Source organism: Lepisma saccharinum, chromosome 20 (genome assembly GCF_977018435.1).
Source record: "Lepisma saccharinum chromosome 20, izLepSacc3.1, whole genome shotgun sequence".
Lineage (NCBI taxonomy): Eukaryota > Metazoa > Arthropoda > Insecta > Zygentoma > Lepismatidae > Lepisma > Lepisma saccharinum.
In genome coordinates this window covers 51,587,101-51,608,797 of record NC_139248.1, presented here as the reverse complement: position 1 = coordinate 51,608,797, position 21,697 = coordinate 51,587,101, and the positions used below count along the sequence as shown (strand labels likewise).

Here is a 21,697-nt window from a genome sequence, read left to right as displayed (position 1 = left end):
TTTAACTGTAAAGCAAGCCTTAGATAAGTAAGCGTTACCTTCATCGATGTTTAGCGGCGCCAACTTTTGAGAAACATTGGATGGAGTGAATTCTGAGATTTGATTCACAAGTTTATGCAATAAATACGTCACAAGTAAGCTGAGGATTTGTTATTTTTGTTCCTTGGCCAGAAAATGTAGGCTTTACGCTTACAAACCGTTTCAGGTAATTTCTAAGATAAATTCATGTATTTTATAGAGGCTATTTATTTTCCTTCTTACATTAGTCGTAAGTGCCTACCTTTCTGAGTGCCTAAAATGAGATGATGAAAAATGTGTCCATGTTCATCACTTTTAGTGCTTATTTTTGTTTTTCCTGCTTTTTTGTCTGCCTATTTTGAGAGTTTTTAGTGTCTATTGAACGTCACCCTGGTTATAAGCTCTTATCCTCCATTACTTTGCAATAACAATGTGACCACGGATAGTGTAAATAATACAGAACACTGAAAAGTATCATATTTTAGATGTAACAAATTATTACGAAATAATTTTGATAAAACTAGGTCAGTAATTAAGTTTGTGAGAATTCTTCAAGTGTATAATGATGAAAATCTTTGTTTTCTTAAGCACAGAGACTATAAAATATAAGCCAGACCCTGTGGCCGACTGGTTAGCACATCTGCAACGCCAAGGATCCCGTGTTCGAATCCCGCTCGGGCTTGGTTGTTTGTGAATGTACATTCATCAATTTCATCATTTCATCACTCATCCCCATCTTCGCAAATTAGCCAAGAGGTACAAAACGCGAAGTAAAATAAACTAAATCAATCAAATATAAAAGGTAAATTACTGGGTGGGCTTGAGCCTCTCAGGCCCATATAAGTTGGCGCAACTGTCAATGTTTGATTATTTTAATTTCTTGATTTGACATAAACTCGCAGGTGTCTATAATTACGTTTTAATTGCACGAACAGGAGAGGCTTAAAGGGCCGGGCACCAAACCAGAGTGCCTTCCTTGATTAGCGCCAAAACCTTAATTTTGTTTAAACAAGCATGGGCTATCTGCTTTTAAGAGAGTTGTTACGGACATATATACGAGATGGAAAGAAAGAGTTTCAAAAAACAAACATAGATGGCAGCATAAGATAAAATAATATGAATAAATTGTAGAGGGTAAGTATCAATTTAGTGAGAGCAAAGGTACAATAAAAAATGTCGAAAAGATGAAACCGATATATGAAAAATAGACAATAGATGGAAATGAAAATATAAGTGGTTTCCGTCATTCAAGGAGCTCAAGCCTGTAGACAAATAATAGGCAGGCATAAACAAGTGTTCAAGCGCCAAAATTCCATCTCACAGAGCGATAATTTTATATTCAGCTGTACCTGTGTACAAATGGCGTTAATTTCTTTCATTTTCATTCCATATGTTAGTCTCTGCTCTTTAATTGTGCCTGCTTAGTGACGTCTTGTTTCATTACTTGAACCTCGCACTGTGAAAAATAGAGTGAACGAACGTGGGGATGGACAGTTTGACTACTCTTATCTTTATAGTCTCGAATACACTGATAACAGTTTCAGACTTGGCTGCTCTGCATGATAAAAACTCAACTCTATAATATCGATGGATTTTATCATAAATCTTGTCAAATACAACGATCGAAGAAAGAGTTTCTTTAAGGAAATGATTTCAAACTAGTCTATGTAATATAACACCACTGTCAACAGGAGCAGACCGAAGGAGGTGATAATGGGGTCAGAGTCTACTGCTGGACTAATTCCCTGTTAAGAAATGAATTAAAACTGGCTTTCCATACTTGAAAACAAGCTCTTACAGGATTTCTGAGTGTGGTTTATTACATATAGACAAATGTCTTGTCCAACATTTTTTTAATTGAATAAATTCAAATTACAACATTCCCATTTATTCTGAATTCGCTGTGTTACTGAAGGTAACTTCGAAAGCTTTGTTATGATAAATAGTGGCTCACAGAGCGCTTATTTATTAATATATGTTGTATGTGATATTATATATCATTAAATTAAAACGACTTACTTGTTTCTTGCATTATGACTGTACCTAAACATTCATATATGTATTCGCGTCTTTTTAAAAGGAATATCAGTTTTGCCTTGCTTACCGTACGATTTCAACAAAGAAATGTTCAACATATTATTTGCTAATATAACCAAAGTATAGAATGTGAAACGAGGCAATTGTACATTAAGACTAAGAATAATTATTTTCGAATCATTTCTTAGCTAAGTTATATAGGAGGCTAACTAAAACAGAATGAAGTAAATTGTTCCTGATTGCTTTCGAAGTAAGTGTTTTTAACACAACCATATAAACCAAATAATGGGAATGATAAATCGGTTCATAATTACATACTTATTGTTTTTAAAATAAATATCTCAATGTGTAATAATGATACTAACAATTACAATATAATTATTATATATACTTAGATTTTTAAACCTTTTAGGGGGATGTAAAGGTTAATTTAGTACCAAAATGAACGTAAATTGGGCTTCTTGGAAGAACTTTCGGAGGTCATTGAGGAAAATGTGTGGATAAATCACTTATAGACACATCTACGAATGCAGAAACTATTTGTCATATTACGTAACATGAAAATATGAAGAGAAGTTGGCATCTCCCATTTACAAACTCTGTATTGAAGGAGTAGAAAACCTAGCGTATTTGAATTCTGTAATGGAAGATTGATAGTGGCTATTTGTTTAGTGCCATTGCTTACAATGTTCCTAATTATAGGGTAACACACGATATCCTGCTATGAATAAATGAAAAAAAAACGGTGGTTGACTGATAAAACCTTTTAATACATAATTTGAATAATAATGAAGAGTGAAATAATTGTACTTTGTAGAAACATTGGATGAGGCGCTCTATCTGGCCATTGCTATGCTCGGCAATGATTGTATTATTATTATTATTTGTGCTCCAAGAGCCCAAGTGTTCGTAAAGCATCCCTCCCAGCTAGGATAATCTCCGTAAGCATCCCTCCACTTGCTCCATTGTTTTCATATTCACCTACTCACTGTGTACTGCTTTATTCGCAAAACTGTAACAGAACAAACCGGTAAAAGTGTGATATATTACTGGGGGTCAGAAGTGGCGATTTGGTGCCAAAACTGGGGAGTGAGGAGCAAAGACAGTTTAACAGTGTGAGGGAGAAGTGTCAAAACTTGGGGGGCAAATACCCCTCGCCCCTAATCGCCGCCACTTCTGAAGGCGTAAAAAAATGTACGGCATGCAAGATCCTTGGGGAAAACAACAAAAACAGGCATATGAAAGTGAGTCAAAGCACGTACAACGTGACCTTGTAGCAACAGGTGCATCGACTTACCTGTCATCTTTCGGGATGATCGGGAAGCTCTTCTGGTTGAGTTCCTGTATCGTGCTGAGTGTCTGGGGTTCCGCAGAGATCCCCTGCGCCCGCTGTTTTCGTGGGCGGTTGTCAGTGGCTTTCAGGTGGAAGGGAAAAACGCTCTTGAATTTGTCGAGATGGGATCTCAGTTGCTGGATCTCCTCCTCCCGGAGTCGCAACTGGTCCTCCAACTCTTTTATCTTATCGTCCTTGGTGGTGAGAAGGACCTGTAGCTCCTGTAGGCTGCCCATGTCGATCACGGGACCCTCCACAAGAATTTCCTGAACCTCGGGGATGTCTTCTTCCACAGAGTGTCGCCCGTCTTCGTCTTCACTCCGAAAGAAGCACAGGGTAGGAAAACACACCCGCATAGACGAAGCAGCACTTTGGACACCGCTACTGCAAGGTTACCAAACTGAAACCACACTGGCCACGGAGGAAAATATGCAAAGATCTCACTTGTGCACGGCCACACTTTTTCACACACGAACTGCCTCACTCATGCTCACATTCGGAAAAAAAACAAAACACAACCCGATTCGAGATTTTTGTACCCTCTCGAAACACTTTCGAGTGTTTCTGTCAACTCTCACGCGCTCGGTGAAAACAGAAATGCAGCGGCCAACGCACACACGCCGTCTTGCCAGGATACTACCGCCGCCTATAGCTAAAATTAGGCACTAACATGTTGGCCTTGCCGCACCTCGGCGTCTCACGTGTTTTCCCCCTCCCTCCACGGACATTCCGATCAGTGTTGCCAACCGGTGGAACGGAAAAGGCGCTGGCGTAAAGTTTTGATAATTATATCAACTTGAGGGGAGGTGTCGTCACAGCCTCTCCAACAAACAAGAAAGCCAACCCTCGTGGCGGAGTGGTTAGCACAGCGCGCTAAGATGTCAAGGGTCCTGGATTCAAATCCCGGCCTGGGTGTGGATGTTCTTAGTGAGTACCCAGGCTGGGATTCGAACCCGAGACCCGACGAGCCGAAGCGCGCTGTGCTAACCACTCCGCCACGGAGACCGGCACACGACGTTAAAATAACCTTGCATTTCGGATCTTCTATTTGTTCCACATTTTCGGATCTGCACCGCCCTAAATAAATCCTGTGTACGCCCATACTCCACGCTTTCTTTCCTGTCGTCCTCGCTCTATGGTGTATTTCAGACTGAAGAGTCAAGCGACATGCGACAAGCAACATGCGACACGCATCTCTTCGAAACAAACCTTCAGAGATAAATGTAATCATTCGATCAGAAGCGACACGAGAAGTTTCACATGTCCCTTCTTAGTTGCGTGTCGCTCTGACTGGGCCGTTTCCTCAATTGCGTGCATCTTGTAGCCTCGGTCTATTGTTCGCACATGCGCAGTTAATACTTGATTGTAGAATGAAGGAGCCCATGTCGCCTGCTACTTCTGTCTGAACTCCGAACTCCCGCTGTCGCGCACTGAAATCCATGTGCTACTTGCCGCTTATGTCGTGTCGTTTCGGTCTGAAAGCTCACAGACGAGTAAAATTCCATATCCGATGGTGTAAATATCAGTACTGCGAATTATATTTCCACCTCTACTGTATTTCCAATCCCAAATGGGCCTCCTGATGGCATAGTGCTAACATCGTCACTTTGAAATTAAAGGTTCCAGCGTTCGATCAACGGTGGAGGCTCACACTGATTCGGATCCCACTAGCAACACTGTAGGTCCAGTCCCAATTAGTATATCCGTACACAAAGTGGACTGAAACTTAGCTCAATTCAACTCAATCCCAAATAACGGCCTTCTGTGCAGATGGAATTCTTTAAACTTCCATTCTACGTTTCCGACCCTGCTAAGCAGAACAAGGTTATTGAAGATGAGAATACCGTGCACTATTTTATACTATACCGTACAGCTAAGTTTGACCTGTACCATTACATTCATTCAGAGATACTACGACGTCAAAGGTGCTGTGTTCGAATTCTGGCCTGAGTGAATGTCCCTTCACCAATTTCATCGTATCATCACTACTAATAATCTTCGAGATTAGTCAAATGTGGCAAAAATGCGAAGTAAAATAAACCAAATCAATCAATATTTCAGAGAGTCTCTCTCTGTAATGACATTTTAACTTTTAATAACCCTTTCACCTACGAGGTATAAATTTGTAGTTGTTTCAGATCGATATACATTTTTATAGATCTCGAAAATATTTTTTTATGAACAGTGGTGTGCTCAGAATTTTCGAAAGCGGGTTAAGTATACTATTTTTTAGTAACAACTAGTCAGTCCTCATTTTGCAATCTTTTCCTGCCTTTGACATTTTAGGAATACTGTCCAAAGGGGGAGGGGTTACGAAACCTACCAGCCCCTCCTTGGGTACGCCACTGACTATGAAGTGGATAAGAATTGCATTATGCCTTCTAATAGAAAAGGTTCAAATGCACTAGATTTGGTGATATCTGAACTTGGTTAGCAACACTGGTTCCGTTCCTTCCTCTGCGCACAGAATGACGGGAAAAGTTCGTCTGCTTGCTCCGATTGTGGCGACAACGACGGGAAAAGTTAAAATGCTCTGCGCATCTTATCGTCAAAGTGGGCCTGCCGAAGGGTGATGATGAAATGGGAATTAGATCTTGAGACAAGAAAGCACGTACATTTTTTGTACATGAGCAAGTATGTTTTGATGCAGCGTGTGAAGTTACAAACCTGACGCGGATACGAGTAAGCCTTTGGTAACATATTGGTTGTTATTGTAACACGTGCGATGTGAATATTGGGTAAGTAACCCCAGAAAGCGAACTGCTTGTGAACTTAGAGTAATACGTATTTGCCCTTGCACTTATAACACAGTCACCCCCTTCCACGTTGTGTCTGATGTACGCCGAGTTCATTGTTGGAAGCGAAAAGGAAGAAATCGAGTGGACGGTTGACCTTGGTTTGTCTCAGGGACTCCACAAGTTTTTCCTTTTTCGTTTTATTCGTCCACGGTCAAGTGGTCAGGTTGGAAAAATGTTTGCTACGTTGCTTCGCGGCTGAAGACGACAGTAAGGAATCAATTAATGCCTGAAACTATAGATGTTATTGTTGCTGCCGCCAGAGAGGTGGGACAGGAGGGGTGCCTGCCCAATCGTGCATGTATTACCGTCTTGTTGCCGAGCTGAGGGTCGCTCAAAATCTGCCTCGTCTCGAGTTGTATAGTCACGGACACATCTGTGACCGTACATGCCCGTCTGGTTTTCAGTCTTGTCTTAATTTATAAATTAGGGATGGCCATATACGGATACAATTTTATCCGGATATCGGATAATTTTCTACCCATATTTCAAATATCCGGATATCCGATATTATGATGTACTGATTGTCCGGATTATCGAGATGTTCGGGTTATCCGAAATATCGGGATATCCGGATGCGTGAATTTTCCAGGCAGTTTCATCGTTTATCCGGTTCACAGGCTATCCACATACTCGTTTATTCGTCATGTTCGCACTTTACTGTTAAAATTTTTACTTTAGAATATCTGTACTATACGGATATCCGAATTACCCGGATATTTAGATAGCCGAATTACCTGGATATTTAGATAGCAGAATTATCCGGATATTTAGATATCCGAATTATCTGAATATTTAGATATCCGAATTACCTGGATATTTAGATAGCAGAATTACCCGGATATTTAGACTTCCGAACTACCTGGATATTTAGATATCCGAATTACCCGGATATTTAGATATCCGAATTACCCGGATATTTAGATATCCGAATTATCTGAATATTTAGATATCCGAATTACCTGGATATTTACGTGTAGATATCCGGATATTCAGAAATTCGAATTGCCTAGATATTCAGATATCCGTATTACCCGAATAGTTAGATATCCGAATTACCTGGATATTTAGATATCTGAACTACCTGCATATTTAGATAGCCGAATTATCCGGATATTTAGATATCCGAATTATCTGAATATTTAGATATCCGAATTACCTTGATATTTACGTGTAGATATCCGAATTATCCGGATATTCAGAAATTCGAATTGAGATATTCAGATATCCGTATTATCCGAATATTTAGATATCCGAATTATCCTGATATTCATAAATTCGAATTGCCTAGATATTCAGATATCCGTATTACTCGAATATTTAGATATCAGAATTACCTGGATATTTAGATAGCCGAATTACCTGGATATTTAGATAGCCAAATTACCCGGATATTTAGATATCCGAATTACCCGGATATTTAGATATCCGAATTATCTGAATATTTAGATATCCGAATTACCTGGATATTTACGTGTAGATATCCGGATATTCAGAAATTCGAATTGCCTAGATATTCAGATATCCGTATTACCCGAATAGTTAGATATCCGAATTACCTGGATATTTAGATATCTGAACTACCTGCATATTTAGATAGCCGAATTATCCGGATATTTAGATATCCGAATTATCTGAATATTTAGATATCCGAATTACCTTGATATTTACGTGTAGATATCCGAATTATCCGGATATTCAGAAATTCGAATTGAGATATTCAGATATCCGTATTATCCGAATATTTAGATATCCGAATTATCCTGATATTCATAAATTCGAATTGCCTAGATATTCAGATATCCGTATTACTCGAATATTTAGATATCAGAATTACCTGGATATTTAGATAGCCGAATTATATGAATATTTAGATATCCGAATTACCTGGATATTTATGTGTAGATAACTGAATTATCCGGATATTCAGATATTAGAATTGCCTAGATATTCAGATATCCGTATTACCCGAATAGTTAGATATCCGAATTACCTGGATATTTAGATATCTGAACTACCTGGATATTTAGATAGCCGAATTATCCGGATATTCGGATATAAAGTAAACAATGCGATGCCATACGTGTCTCTTGGTGGTTCGGATCCCACTTTAAACTGTAGGTCCAGTCCCAATTAGCCTTACTGTGCATAAAGTGAACTTAAAACACCAAATCAACCAACGTGTCTCTCGGTAACTGACTCTTAGAAATAAATGGAACCTTTCCAACCGAAGCGACACAACAAACTGCACGTGTCACTTGGGCTAGGTCTTTTCGTCAATACTCTGCTTCGTGTTTCGCATGCGCGATGAGTGTTTTGCTTTAGGTATATTTTACACCGAAGCGAGAAGTGACGCCTGGCATATGTTGCTTAGGAACAACATCGGCTTGACAGGCCGCACAAGACTGCATACGATTTGTGAAATCCTCAAGCGACGTATGTTGGGTGTCGCTTCAGTCTGAAATCACTCTCAACCCGTGCCGCCTAGGTGTGAATTCTACTTGTCGCATGCCGCTTGTCGCTATGGTCTGAAATCTCCCTAAGGGAGAATTCACACCAGAGCGACAAACGACAAGGGACACGTGCCGCTATCGGATTTCACAAATCGAACGTAGGTTTATGCGGCTTGTTATGCCGCTAGGGTGCAAAACAGTGTTGTTGATTGGCTCGTTCCCAAACGACACGTGTCGCCTGTCGCTTGGCAATTTCACAAATCGAATGCTGGCTTGTATTGGGTGAAACGTTGTTGTTCATTGACTCGTTCCTAAGGGACATGGGACATGAGTCGCCTGTCTCTTCTGTCTGAAAGCCAATCAAGAGAAACGTTGCACACCGTAGCGGCATGGCAGGCTGCGTTGGATTTCTAAAATCCTCAAGCGACACGTGTCGCATGTTGCTTCGGTCTAAAGTCTGCCTTATGAAGCTTTCAGACCGAAACGACAGGCGACAAGCGTAATTGGGATTTCGCACCAAGACGACAAAAGACACGAGCGCTTTCAGTCTATAAGCAAGTATTCACCGCGCATGCGCGAACAACAGGCTGACTCGACCGCGACACGATGTGCCACTGAGGAAATGGTCCAGTCCAAACGACAGGTGCAGCTCTTCGCGTGTTACTTCGGTCTGAAAGCTCCTTATGGAAGTGAGAGCTTTTAGATCGAAAACATGACGAGAAGCGACAAACGACCGTCTCTCGTACCGTCGTTCATAATACCTGGAGCACAACAACACATTACAATTTGTCAAAGCTAGCAGCACCTATGAGTTCTTTAAACATACTCTGGAATTAATTATTTGAACAGTAAAGATAATAATAATAAAAAAAGGAATACAACTCTTAAAAAATATATTAGAGAACCTGAGTTATGGATATATGAATAGTACATTTCTCGCTTGTTGCCATTTTTATAATTTAATCTATGTAATAGCCTATATAAAAATGGATGTATGTGTGTATGTTTGTTCCGGCATAACTCTCGAACGCCTGGAGCGATTTCAACCAAAGTTGGGACTCATATCACTTGCAATCTGGAAAGAAATACTGTGGGGGTAAGACACTCCTTGCACCCCTAGGAGTGGGGGTGGGAAGGGGTGACATCTAAAAATAATCGAAAACGACTGATATTAATGTGGAATCCATAGTTGTTGGGGTCGCTAAGATGAATACTCCCAATGCCGTTCAACTCCAAAACACCCCTGGCACCCCCCTAGGGTTGGGGTGGGAAGGGGGTGATGCGTAAAACGACCGATATTAGTGTGGAATCCATAGTTTTCGGGGTTGCTAAGATGAATAGTGACTCTCCCAAAGCCGTTCAACTCCAAGACACCCCTGGCACCTCTAGGGAAGGGGGTGGGAAAGGGGTGACATGTAAAACGACTGATATTAATGTGGAATCCATAGTTTTCGGGGTCGCTGAGATGAATAGTGTCACTCCCAATGCCGTTCAACTCCAAGTTCATTTTACACTTGTAATGGTCGGATTGACCATTACTGGTTTTGGTATATTGTATTAATTAATTGCTGGCCAACTACAAGGTGTAGGTTTTTAATTTGATTTAGTTTATTTTACTTCGCGTTTTGTGCCTCTTGGCTAATTTGCGAAAATGGGGATGAGTGATGAAATGATGAAATTGATGAATGGACATTCACAAACAACCAAGCCCGACCGGGATTCGAACCCGGGACCCTTGGCGTCGCAGCGCGATGTGCTAACCACTCGGCCACAGGGTCGGGCTACAAGGTGTAGGGTTAAGTGATATGTTTCCATGAGTGTTCTTTTATGTTATTATTACATGTAAGTGTATGTGCTTATTGGATTGTGCTTTGCTGGATATTAGATTCCCCTGTTCTTTTATCTCCCCGGTTGGGGGAGCTAGTTGTCTTTCAAATGACCGTTACAGTGGAATTTTCCAACGCTACAGGGTCCACGTGCACGGACGTTTACCCCGACTATAAAAAAGGCCAGTGGGCTTTAGCAAAAAAACAGTGTTTTCTCATTGATTCGAGGAAGAAGAACGTCTCCTCAAGTTTAGTCCACTTTTGGTGGCTAGACTTAATATAATAATGTAGCATTTTGTATAAGCCAACCCCTGTTGCTGTCCCAAGTCCCCTTTTAGAAAAAGCTTTAAATATTTGAATATTTCCGTATTGAATAATTTATGCCGAAAGGAAAGAGTGAAGACGTAAGGAAACGCATCTGTGATGAAAGAAATATCGTTTAAGCTGAGGGTAGGCCCGCAGAGATAGTTACGCTAACTCTGTGGTAAAGGAAGTGCCGATGGTGTAAGCCATGGGTGCGCAATTATGTTGCATTAAGGAAATTGGTTGATTATGTAAATGCACACATGGAAGCAGTATGTAAATATGTATATATATATATATATATATATATATATATATATATATATATATAACAACGTATAATAAACCAATATATCCTACTAGAAATGTTATGATTCCAAGAACGACGGTACTGTCCATTAAAAGCCAGTTGTATAATCACTTGTTGTACATGTGTAAACGAACCAGGGACTAAAAAAGATAAATTGTTATGTGAAACCCCCCTTTTGTAATTCCGGCTCAAATATAATCTGCTCGCTTGGCACCCAGGGTGAGGTGAATGGAGAGATTTAGGGATTAAAGTAGGAAGTAATCCAGAGGGCCGGATAGAAACGAGGGACTGGGGGGCCGAACTTTCACACACTATAGTTAGAATTCATTATTTTCCTGTCTAATAGAAGATTGGGATAAATAAATATCCGGGCAACGCCGGGCAATCAGCTATTTATAAATAAAGTCCGTAAGTACCAAATTACAAGATGACGTACGTACTACATATTGTAATGATGCGATCATTACTGGATCCTTTTTTTTATGTTATAAATTGTGTATGTCTATGTATTCCTGTACGTTTGGGTTCTTGGCCGTTGGGGGAGCGGTAAGTTTCCAGTAACGGTTTAGGTCATTAGCGGGGCCTATAAATAGGAAGGGCAGAGGAGCAGTCGGCCTCAGATGTTTGGCGGAGTACAGCAATGTAAGAGGTATCTTCTTCTCTGAGGGGAGCGGCTGGGCGAGCATTCTTTCCTTATTATGTGAACCGACGGCGGGGATGTTAACTTTCTTTCTTTTAATACACACACTTGCTCTTTTCACATTATTCCAATAGTTTATTTCATGTGGGAAACCGGGTACACAACACACATACCTTCAGCCACCTTTTTTGGTACTGAGGGTTATATTTTTTTTTACTCGTGGAGCCAGTGGCTACGCGAGTCTACACACTCTCTTCGGGAAGGGGGTACAGGGTACACCGGAATGTAATTTTGCGAATAACGGCCAAGAATTAATTTCTGTAAATATATTATGAATAAACCTATATATATCTAAAAGGAAATGGGCGTTAAGTTGTAATTTGAAGAGGTACGTGTCTATTGCCTAAACTAGCATCCACAGAACTTCAGGTACTGCAAGTTTTGAACCTCGGGACAAGGATTCAAAATTGTATGGTAGTGTATATTGTGTATGTTGCTGAGAATCAGCTTAAAAGCACAAACTATACCGATACATACTGGGGGCTCGTCCGGGATATTTTCTTGTGAGAAGTACTGAAGGCATATGTTATTGCGAAGTGGAAAGAAAATAATAGAAGACAAAATGGCAATTCAAATAGACAGGGAGCTCATTAGCAAGTTGCTAGGCAATGCGAACTTGGAAGGAAGGCCTGAGGAAGATATTGTGGGGGAACTTGAGAGACTTTCTCTAAATGTTACACAAGGAACTTCGATAAGGACCGGCAAGGATAAAATGAGCAAAATCTTGGAAAAAAGCAACATTAACATTCCGATCTTTAAGGGAAACGTCGGCGATGTAAGTCCACACGATTATTTGTATGAATTACGCAGTTATCAGGAAATCATGGAAATTGGGGATACTTTTCTCGTAGATAGAATCTTGCCGCTTTCGTTGAAGGAAATCGCTGCAGATTGGTTCAGATTTTCGAGACCTTTCGGCACTTTTAGGGAATTCGAGAAGGCTTTTCTTGAGGAATACTTTAGTGTCGATTATGATTCGGAAATAGCAAGGATCATTCAGAACAATTACCAGTCACCAGACCAGTCTCTTCTTGCATTTATTCGACACACGAGGAAGCTTTTTGCAATGAGGGAGAAACGGGGGACAGAAGACGAGGTCATCCAGCACGTTTTGAAATTTTCCCATCCTAAATTCAGAACGCACCTGTACGATAGAACCTTTGCAACCTTGAAAGATCTGGAGATCCGCGCTATGGACATTCAAAAGAAATTGTATTCAGAAGCCCTGTACTATTGTCCAGAGCTAAGAGATAGCAGTTTACCACTAGCGTCAACTTCAGGGAGTGTCGCAAGGCAATTAGTAGCCGCGGGGGCAACAAACCCTTTCGGCCGCGTGGGAACAGAAGTATCAATGAGTGCCATAAATCCGGGTCTTTTCAACCGCTTGAGCCTTTCCGGGAATTTTGGAACCCCGTCTAGAGCAGAAGAACCGACGAGGAGAAGGGGGTATGATGGTCAGCAGAAGGGCGCCACCTGTGCCGTCTCTGAAGATACCGTTAGACCAGAACAGATAACTCCGGTTCTTGCACACGTAGAAGGAAAGCAAAACAGGGGGAGGAATAGGGAAATACGCAACTGCAGAAATTTCACTTCTGGCGACAAAAAACCGTTAGTCACCTGTAAGGTTCAGGGAAAGGACTTCTCGCTATATTTGGATTCTGGTGCGTCTGTGAGCACCGTGTCTGTTGAGATCGCAAGAGAATTGGAAAAACAAGGAAATAAGATTCACAATAAACGTATTAATATTTCTTTGGCAGTAGGCTCTGTACAATCATGTGGGGAAATGTATCTTAATGTACATTTGAATGGGATGAAATTTAAGCATAAATTCGTCGTTCTGCGCAATTGTTTCACGGGATTTATCGCAGGTCGTGGGTTCATAAGGAAGGCCGGCATATCGCTACATTTGAAGCAGGGAGGCTACAGTTTCGAGGACAGTAACGTCATTCACTTATTTTCTGCGGAGAAGAGGGAAGTGGGAAAGAGGCTTCCGTTCTCGCAGCAGGGGAGGACGTCGACTGTGGAAGCTGAAGCTGGGCTAACCGCGACGATGACCGCGACGATGGGAAATTGCAAACCACACCCCGAAACTGAGGACATGATTGACCGTGTTGAATCTTCGACTGACACTGTGCAGAAATCAGTTGCAGATTACAGCGCTTTGTGTACTGCAGAAAGTGCGAAGCAAATGAGGAAGAAACAGAGGGAAAATTTGCTTCGGAGCACAAAACTGCCCATGATTCGTCTCTCTGGAAGTAAAGATATGGAAGATTCTTCATTGTTGCCATTCTCTGCCACTGAGGGAAATGAAGAATACAATTCTGAGGAGCCACGTAGGCTTCTGGACACAGCCTCCCTCATTTCCGAGCAAATGAAAGACAAGTTTCTTGCTGACGTAGCGAGGGTTACAAGGAATGAGGAGGTGGAAGGAACGAAGAAGTACAAGGAAAAGGTGAAGACCCAGGCCAAATCTTCGTACTTCGACAACGAGGGAATTCTTAGGAGAAATTTGCCTACGGAAAAGTACAAAGAGAAGGGAAAAGGGAAAATATGGGCACCTGCATCTCTACGCTCGCAAATTCTCGTGTTGTTGCATGATAATGTATTCGTTTGTCATCCTGGGAGATTAAAAACGTTAGCGAAGGTTAGGGAACAATACACTTGGATAGGCCTAACTAAATACGTTATCCAGTATTGTAAGTCGTGCCAGCCATGCTGCGTATTAAAAGATGACAGGAATAAGCAAGATTTCATGTCAAGTAAGGAGGAAACGAAATTCAGGATGGAAGACGCCAAGAAGAAAGCTTGTGATAGGAAACGCCATAAATGCACGTTTCAGGTGGGGAATAAAGCTTGGCTTAAGGAACATCCTATCTCTGGTAAGGCCCGCAGAGTAACCAGTAAATTCTCGGGGAAGTCCTCTGGATCACACGCAATTGTGGAGCAAACTTCGGCAAATACTTTCAAAATGAAACACAGCGGGGACGGAAGAATATTGAGAGCCAACAGTGACCAGTTGAAGCCTTATTCTTCGCCACCTGACTTTGCAAGGAAAGTAGCCGAACCCAATTCAGCAAAGAGAGCGCACATAACTTCGGCAGGAGGAGCAAGACGAAGATATATCCCGGATGCGTTACAAGCTGAGAAACAGATTCTAGTCTAATTTCAAAGGGGGATTTTTTGTAAATATTGTACATAGGGACTTATCTATCTTTTCTTTATTCTATCTTTCACTTATTTTCTCTACCTCATATCTCATACAGTACTCATACAAAAGTGTCGTTCCGCAGTCAACAAAAGTAAAGCAAAGTTAGTGCGTATTCTTTTACCGCGTATTTTCGTCGAGAAGCCGCAGTTCGGTGGTGAGAAAATCCAGTGAATAGCAGTGACATCTCTGGATGTAGAGCCATTTAGACCCATTCATGTGGAACCCGGTCGAAGCGGTGTCTTCCGATCTCGGCAGGAGCGCAGAGCAGTGGCGTTGCCGGGATTCGAACCAGCAGCCTTGGTGACTTGGATGAATTTCCAGGAGACTGTCTCTAATCGGTCCAGGAGGAAGGATGGAAGAGATGCTGAGTGGGTAAGAATCGACGTGGGTTAACCAGCTCCAGTGCTGAGGGAAGATCGCGGATCTCGAAGTACACTTGTGGACAAAATTAGAGTGAACATTGACTGTCAGTGTCGTGTGATCTAATGAAAGTGTGTTTGTAGTGAACAGAAACTGCGGACACGTGCTTTGTGTATATTATTATTATTATTCTAGGTTACAGAACTTTGATTTTTCTCTGTTCAGGAAGGGGGGACTATGTAATGATGCGATCATTACTGGATCCTTTTTTTTATGTTATAAATTGTGTATGTCTATGTATTCCTGTACGTTTGGGTTCTTGGCCGTTGGGGGAGCGGTAAGTTTCCAGTAACGGTTTAGGTCATTAGCGGGGCCTATAAATAGGAAGGGCAGAGGAGCAGTCGGCCTCATATGTTTGGCGAAGTACAGCAATGTAAGAGGTATCTTTTCTCTGAGGGGAGCGGCTGGGCGAGCTTTCTTCCTTATTATGTGAACCGCCGGCGGGGATGTTAACTTTCTTTCTTTTAATACACACACTTGCTCTTTTCACATTATTCCAATAGTTTATTTCATGTGGGAAACCGGGTACACAACACACATACCTTCAGCCACCTTTTTTGGTACTGAGGGTTATATTTTTTTTTACTCGTGGAGCCAGTGGCTACGCGAGTCTACACACTCTCTTCGGGAAGGGGGTACAGGGTACACCGGAATGTAATTTTGCGAATAACGGCCAAGAATTAATTTCTGTAAATATATTATGAATAAACCTATATATATCTAAAAGGAAATGGGCGTTAAGTTGTAATTTGAAGAGGTACGTGTCTATTGCCTAAACTAGCATCCACAGAACTTCAGGTACTCCAAGTTTTGAACCTCGGGACAAGGATTCAAAATTGTATGGTAGTGTATATTGTGTATGTTGCTGAGAATCAGCTTAAAAGCACAAACTATACCGATACAATGTGGACCGATGCAACAGTGTTGTTCCTGTTCGATGTAAAATGGAAAGAAAATCATGAGGAATAATGTTTTTCGTATTCCTAATTTTTGCATTGAACGGTCCCTTGAAGGTGCACTGGAGGTGGTTCTTAAATTTATAGATATTATGCGAGAAGATAAAAGTTTTTGAAGAGAAAAGGAACACGCGTTTCCTGAATTAAGTCTGCTTTTAATTTCTCTTTAATATAATTTTCATTTGTTAGTATTACCCCTAAGTACTTGATTTGCTTTATTTTACTTCGCTCTTCTGCCACTCTTAGCTAATTGCAAAGATGGGGATGAGTGATGATATGATGAAATTGAAGAACTCACAAACATTCATGCACAGGCCAGGATTCAAACCCGGGACTCCTGGCGTCGTAGCGCGATGTGCTACCCAGTCCGCCACGCGGGTCTACAGTTAGCTGGGACAAGGTATAGATAATATTTTATACGATGTTGAGAAGGAGAGAAATTCCACGGTAATTATTGCAGTTCATTTTATCACCTCTTCTAAACACCGAAACAAAGATGGATTCTATCCACCGTTGAGGAATATTTTCTTTATTCCATATTAAATAAATTAATTTATGAATTTCACACGAACCAGGAAAGCAGGTAGGATCTGTGGAATCCGGTAACGGAAGACGTAGCGCAGATGTCATCCTAATTGCGAACAGTCCTAATTGCGAACACTTCCTGCCTGAACAGGAATACACTCGAAGGGGTGCGTCCTAATTGCGAACACATTTTTCTGCCTTGTTACCTACAACTTTCTCTCAATTTCCTGAGTCCTTTTAACTATATTTTAAGAGGGACTCAGTGCCAGACTTGAGACTGGTCAGTGCCCTTTGGCTCACTGGTGGTGTAAAAGTTGCACCTCAAATTGAAGCATGCCAGTTGTAACATAAAATCCGACATTATTAAAGCCTTCGTCGTAGTACATACATTATATATGCATTATACATAAGGTACAAAAAGAGCTTATTCAATTAATAATACAATTAATGACTATCAATTAATAATGAGGTGAATGTTACGACGTAGTGTGTATCGAAAAAGGCCCCGAAATTCTTTTTTTCAGAAATTCAAAAACATATGCTAGTGTTCAAAAGTTGCGTAATGGTAACAAAACATCTCACAAATTTTTTTAGCCAAATTGAAGAATTTCTAGCCGTGCCTCCAGAGGGGTCTAGTTCTGTGCCCAATGGAAGAAAGTGCAGCTTTTCGCTTGATGCAAACTGCAACTTATAACGAAATGTAACTATTTAGATTAGTTACAACAAAAACAAATATAGCAATGAAACCAAAATATATTCATGTGCGCGCATGTCTGGTCTAGTGTAGTATAATGCTGCAGGTTGCACCAACCCAGAACTCATCGCGTGGAGGTGGCTGCCACCGAGTTCCATCCCACCCTCCCTCCATCCATTTTTCCCTCCCCTAAACTGTTATTTTAATTTTAGTTTTACTTCTTTCTTTGCTCAAAATAATCAGACTTCTTCTCATATGTTGGTAATTGCTTTCTTGCATCAAGTTTAGATCTGATGTAAGCATCTCTTTCTCTTTCACCACAAACAGATGCTGAAGCCTCACTCACTAAGCCTCACTATTTTAACCAGTCTCGCAACTGCTTGAGTGTGACGACACGGGAAGGATGTAATTGTTGTTTCTGCAATATTCTTGTCATCCACCATCTTCACAATGTCCTCGGAATTCCAATGGGCAACTAAGGGAGGCTCTCTTACAAAGTACACATCCCAGTCTATCATGTTGATGTAGTCCTCTGCCATGAAATTTACTTCTGGCACTTTGAACTTACGTATTGACCCATCACCGAATGTTTCCTTGTCCGAGCATCTAAAATCCTTCTCACAGATATTTCTCTGATTTCACGCTTATCATCTGTCAGCATACTGAGCAAAAAAAATCTCTGGATGAGCAAAACATGAATTCCTGGCCATCACCTTATTCACTAGAGTTTTCAATGGTTCCTCAAGGTACCTTGAGAGCTTAATTGCCAGATACAAGTGCCTAGCACCATCTTTGCATGTCGGGTTTGATTTCACAGAGAACCAGACAGGGGTATAAACATACACAACGAACTTAGCCAGAATCTTCAGTTCTTCTGTTGGGTTTTCTGTGGAAATGTAAAGGCGAAGCAGCGACAGGCAGTAGTAAGCCATCTAGCATGAGATAGTTTTCCGGTCTTCTTGTTTCCTAAACGTGTGTCGCACTTGACACTGATTACAGCTTGACATATTTGCAGAAGGTACTGCTGATCTGAGCTCAAATCTTGTATATCTAAGGCTGGCATTTCGGCAGGTGTAGCCTCGAAGTTCGCAACTGGCCTGTCCTCACAATTATGGAGCATTTTTCTTACAGGGCCCGAAAATGTATAAGGTCCTGTTGTGTGTCCATCAATTGTCTTCAGCACATGTCGAAGTGGTAATTCATTGAAATGCAGGAGGCAAATTAACCACTGCAAAGGTCTTTGAAAGTGGTTCTCGAGAAATTTTATGAGTCCCTCCCTGAACTCCGACATTAATATTAGTTCCATCGCAACCAACTGCCCTCATGTCTATCAAGTTTACATTATTATATTTCAGCTTATGAATTATTGAACACCCCAATGTTAATAACAGTGGATGATCCTGACACTGATGCATGGCCAAGGTATCGACTGTTTGGTTCTTCAACTAACACATAGTGTTCCTCATTTGCAGTTTTTTTGTGTTTTTGATCGACAATCTTCTTTAACATTACAGTCTCATCCTTCTTACCGTTTAAATATAAACTTTGAGGTTTAATGCCTTCATTAAGTTATCTTTTTTGCACAAAACTACGGTTTTTTGTAACCTTTCTTTGAACCTTACTTTTTGTCTATCACTTTCTGTTGATCTTTGTGTGAAATTATGTTCAAATCTTCTAAAACGGCAGAAGCGATAGCAGCGACCTTTCTTAAAGTCACACCAGTTTTATCCTTTACTTTAGCTAAAGTTGAAAGTGGTGCCCTCATCCGTGTTGAAGATTGTCTTTTTCGCCTCTTTGGTCGAGACTGTAGGGGATAAGACCACTTTGCAAGGTTCCACCCTATACGTTACGGTTCCCAAAACTTTTGCAACGTTCCAGCGGCCTACGTGCTACACACTGCACGCTACACTTGTGAGATGTGCAAAAGTGTACCCATATACGCTAGCTTGTAACCAGCCGTAGGCAAGAAAACTCTAAATATCTCAGGGCTTGCTGGGTTTAAACAACTAAAACAGAACTCGAATTATCATGTTTATTACCAGGCAATAATGAGGTATGCACAAATTTAGGACTGAATGCATTACAATGCGCTTAAAGGGAAAACCTATGCTTTTACAATATTTATTTCAGCTTTACACCTTTAACTTCTGCATTTGACTGCAGTGACACCTGGCAGTATAATGGGCTTTATAACACATTCCTAGGCTCTGAGATTAATTTAGGCTCTGGTTCTTTTCAATTATTCCCTAGTTAAAAGAAAACACACAATATACAAACTCCTAATACTTATAAAAGGGCTTGAACCAACATACTATTATGACCCCAACAAAACATCAAGAAGAAAATAAAAGTTACGGGATTAAATCGGATGAGGGAATAGAATTGAGAAAAGAGGGGGGAGCGCCCATAGTTGAGAACGGACGGGAAGATCTGGCTGGGGAAAGTTCTTCCAGGTTTAGAACCCGGGAATCAGACCTTGAGGGAAGACTCATCCATTTCAAGGGTTTGGTTGGGGAGTTTCATCTGGGGCCTGCCCACCAGGAACCAGGTCCTTGGCAGTTGGCATCCCGCAGTCAACTGAACTCTGCAACCCTAACACGCTACTTATATAAAGGCCGAAATCAGAACTATAAGGCACGAGTAGCTAACCCCAAATATTTACACGTTTCCAACCAAAGCTATTTAAATTACCCTTTTTACCAACTAAAATAACCATATTCAAAAACGAGAAGCATTTGCTACATTATAAAACAAACAACAATGGGAATAAAAGACAGATATGATAAGCCAGAGAGCTGTCCATCAACCGAGACAATCTGTTAAAATTTTAGGCTGACCAACTCAAGTAATACCAACAGCGCTTGTGCTTCAGAATGCAAGAACCGCGGGTTCGTTGCAACTTAAAGTCACTGTCACTTACGGTTTCACTTCTGACGAACTGCCTGAATCACATGTTGTCGCTTGCATCCCACTGGTCGACGGTTCTTGTAAATCATCTTCTACGGCAGCACGTTTACTTACTCTCCTTTCTTCCCTTTTCAGAAGAGTTTTAGTTTCCAGTACATCGACGGTACCTACTGCCATTTTTCTGTCTGTTCTCTGATCTATAATGAAGTGTCTCTCTTTTTCAGGTATTTTCTTAGATTTTTCACATCTGCACGAACTGAAATCCGCACATTTGCAACTAGCAATATCAAAAACTTTTTGGGAATCTTCTTTAAATTTCTCTAGTTTTCTCTTGTTGCTTATTTTTTAAACTTTTTTGAAAATAGCCCTGACACTATTCATCTAACATACTAGTAATCCTATAAAAGGAAACTGTGGGAGCTGAGGATCGCAACCACACTTCTCCCAACTCTTTTGCCACTTCTTCACAAATGGAACGAATCGCTGGTTCTTTGATCCCCTCCCCTTTCAATTCTAGACGAGTAAGTCTATAGCATCTCATCACATCACTGTATGAAGGTAAACGTCCTGGAACTGAAAGCACAAGGAGTTCCGAACAGAGATTCATAACTCGTAGTTATGTTGCTTCTTGTACGAACAGATGATTTTGCGGTAGCCATGGTCACCACAAACACACACACACATCCAAATCTGTTCTCAGCACAAACACTATTGAATTCTGAAACTTCGATGTCGAAGAGCTGAAATTAAGTGTACGTGAAAACTTTTAGCACATCCGCGTGAACCACTTTGGCAGCAACCCTTCGCCCATGCATGTGGTGACGACCGTCTCTGGCCTCTGCTCCACCTCCACCTCCCCCTTCCCATTCCCCACCCTATAGACCCAAAATTTTCTATTCTCGCTGGTTCATTGTAAGGTACTGTGTAGATAAACACAAAGATATTATTTTCACATTTTCCCGTGAATTTAATTAAACAAAATCCACCAAGTGCAATCTTAATGATATCATTGAGGAAGTAAAAGTTCAAGCCCGAAGAGGTGTGGCTAGAAATCCTTCAATTTGGTTATTTTTTGTGTGTGATGCATTGGTACAATAATGCAACTTTTGCGCACTATATGTTTTTGAATTTCGAAAAAAAATAAATCGATACACCCTAGAATTTCAAAACATTTGATATTATTGTTCTTGAAAAAATAGAGATACCACCAGT

General features: G+C 40.9%; 1 protein-coding gene across 1 annotated transcript; it reads right to left on the bottom strand.

The window, feature by feature from the left end:
• Positions 1–3,348: 3,348 nt before the first annotated feature.
• LOC146003463 (cGMP-dependent protein kinase, isozyme 2 forms cD4/T1/T3A/T3B-like) lies at positions 3,349–3,744 on the bottom strand. The gene has a single exon (XM_083141751.1). The coding sequence runs from the start codon at positions 3,742–3,744 to the stop codon at positions 3,349–3,351; it is 396 nt and encodes a 131-aa protein (XP_082997877.1).
• Between the last annotated feature and the right edge of the window lie 17,953 nt (positions 3,745–21,697).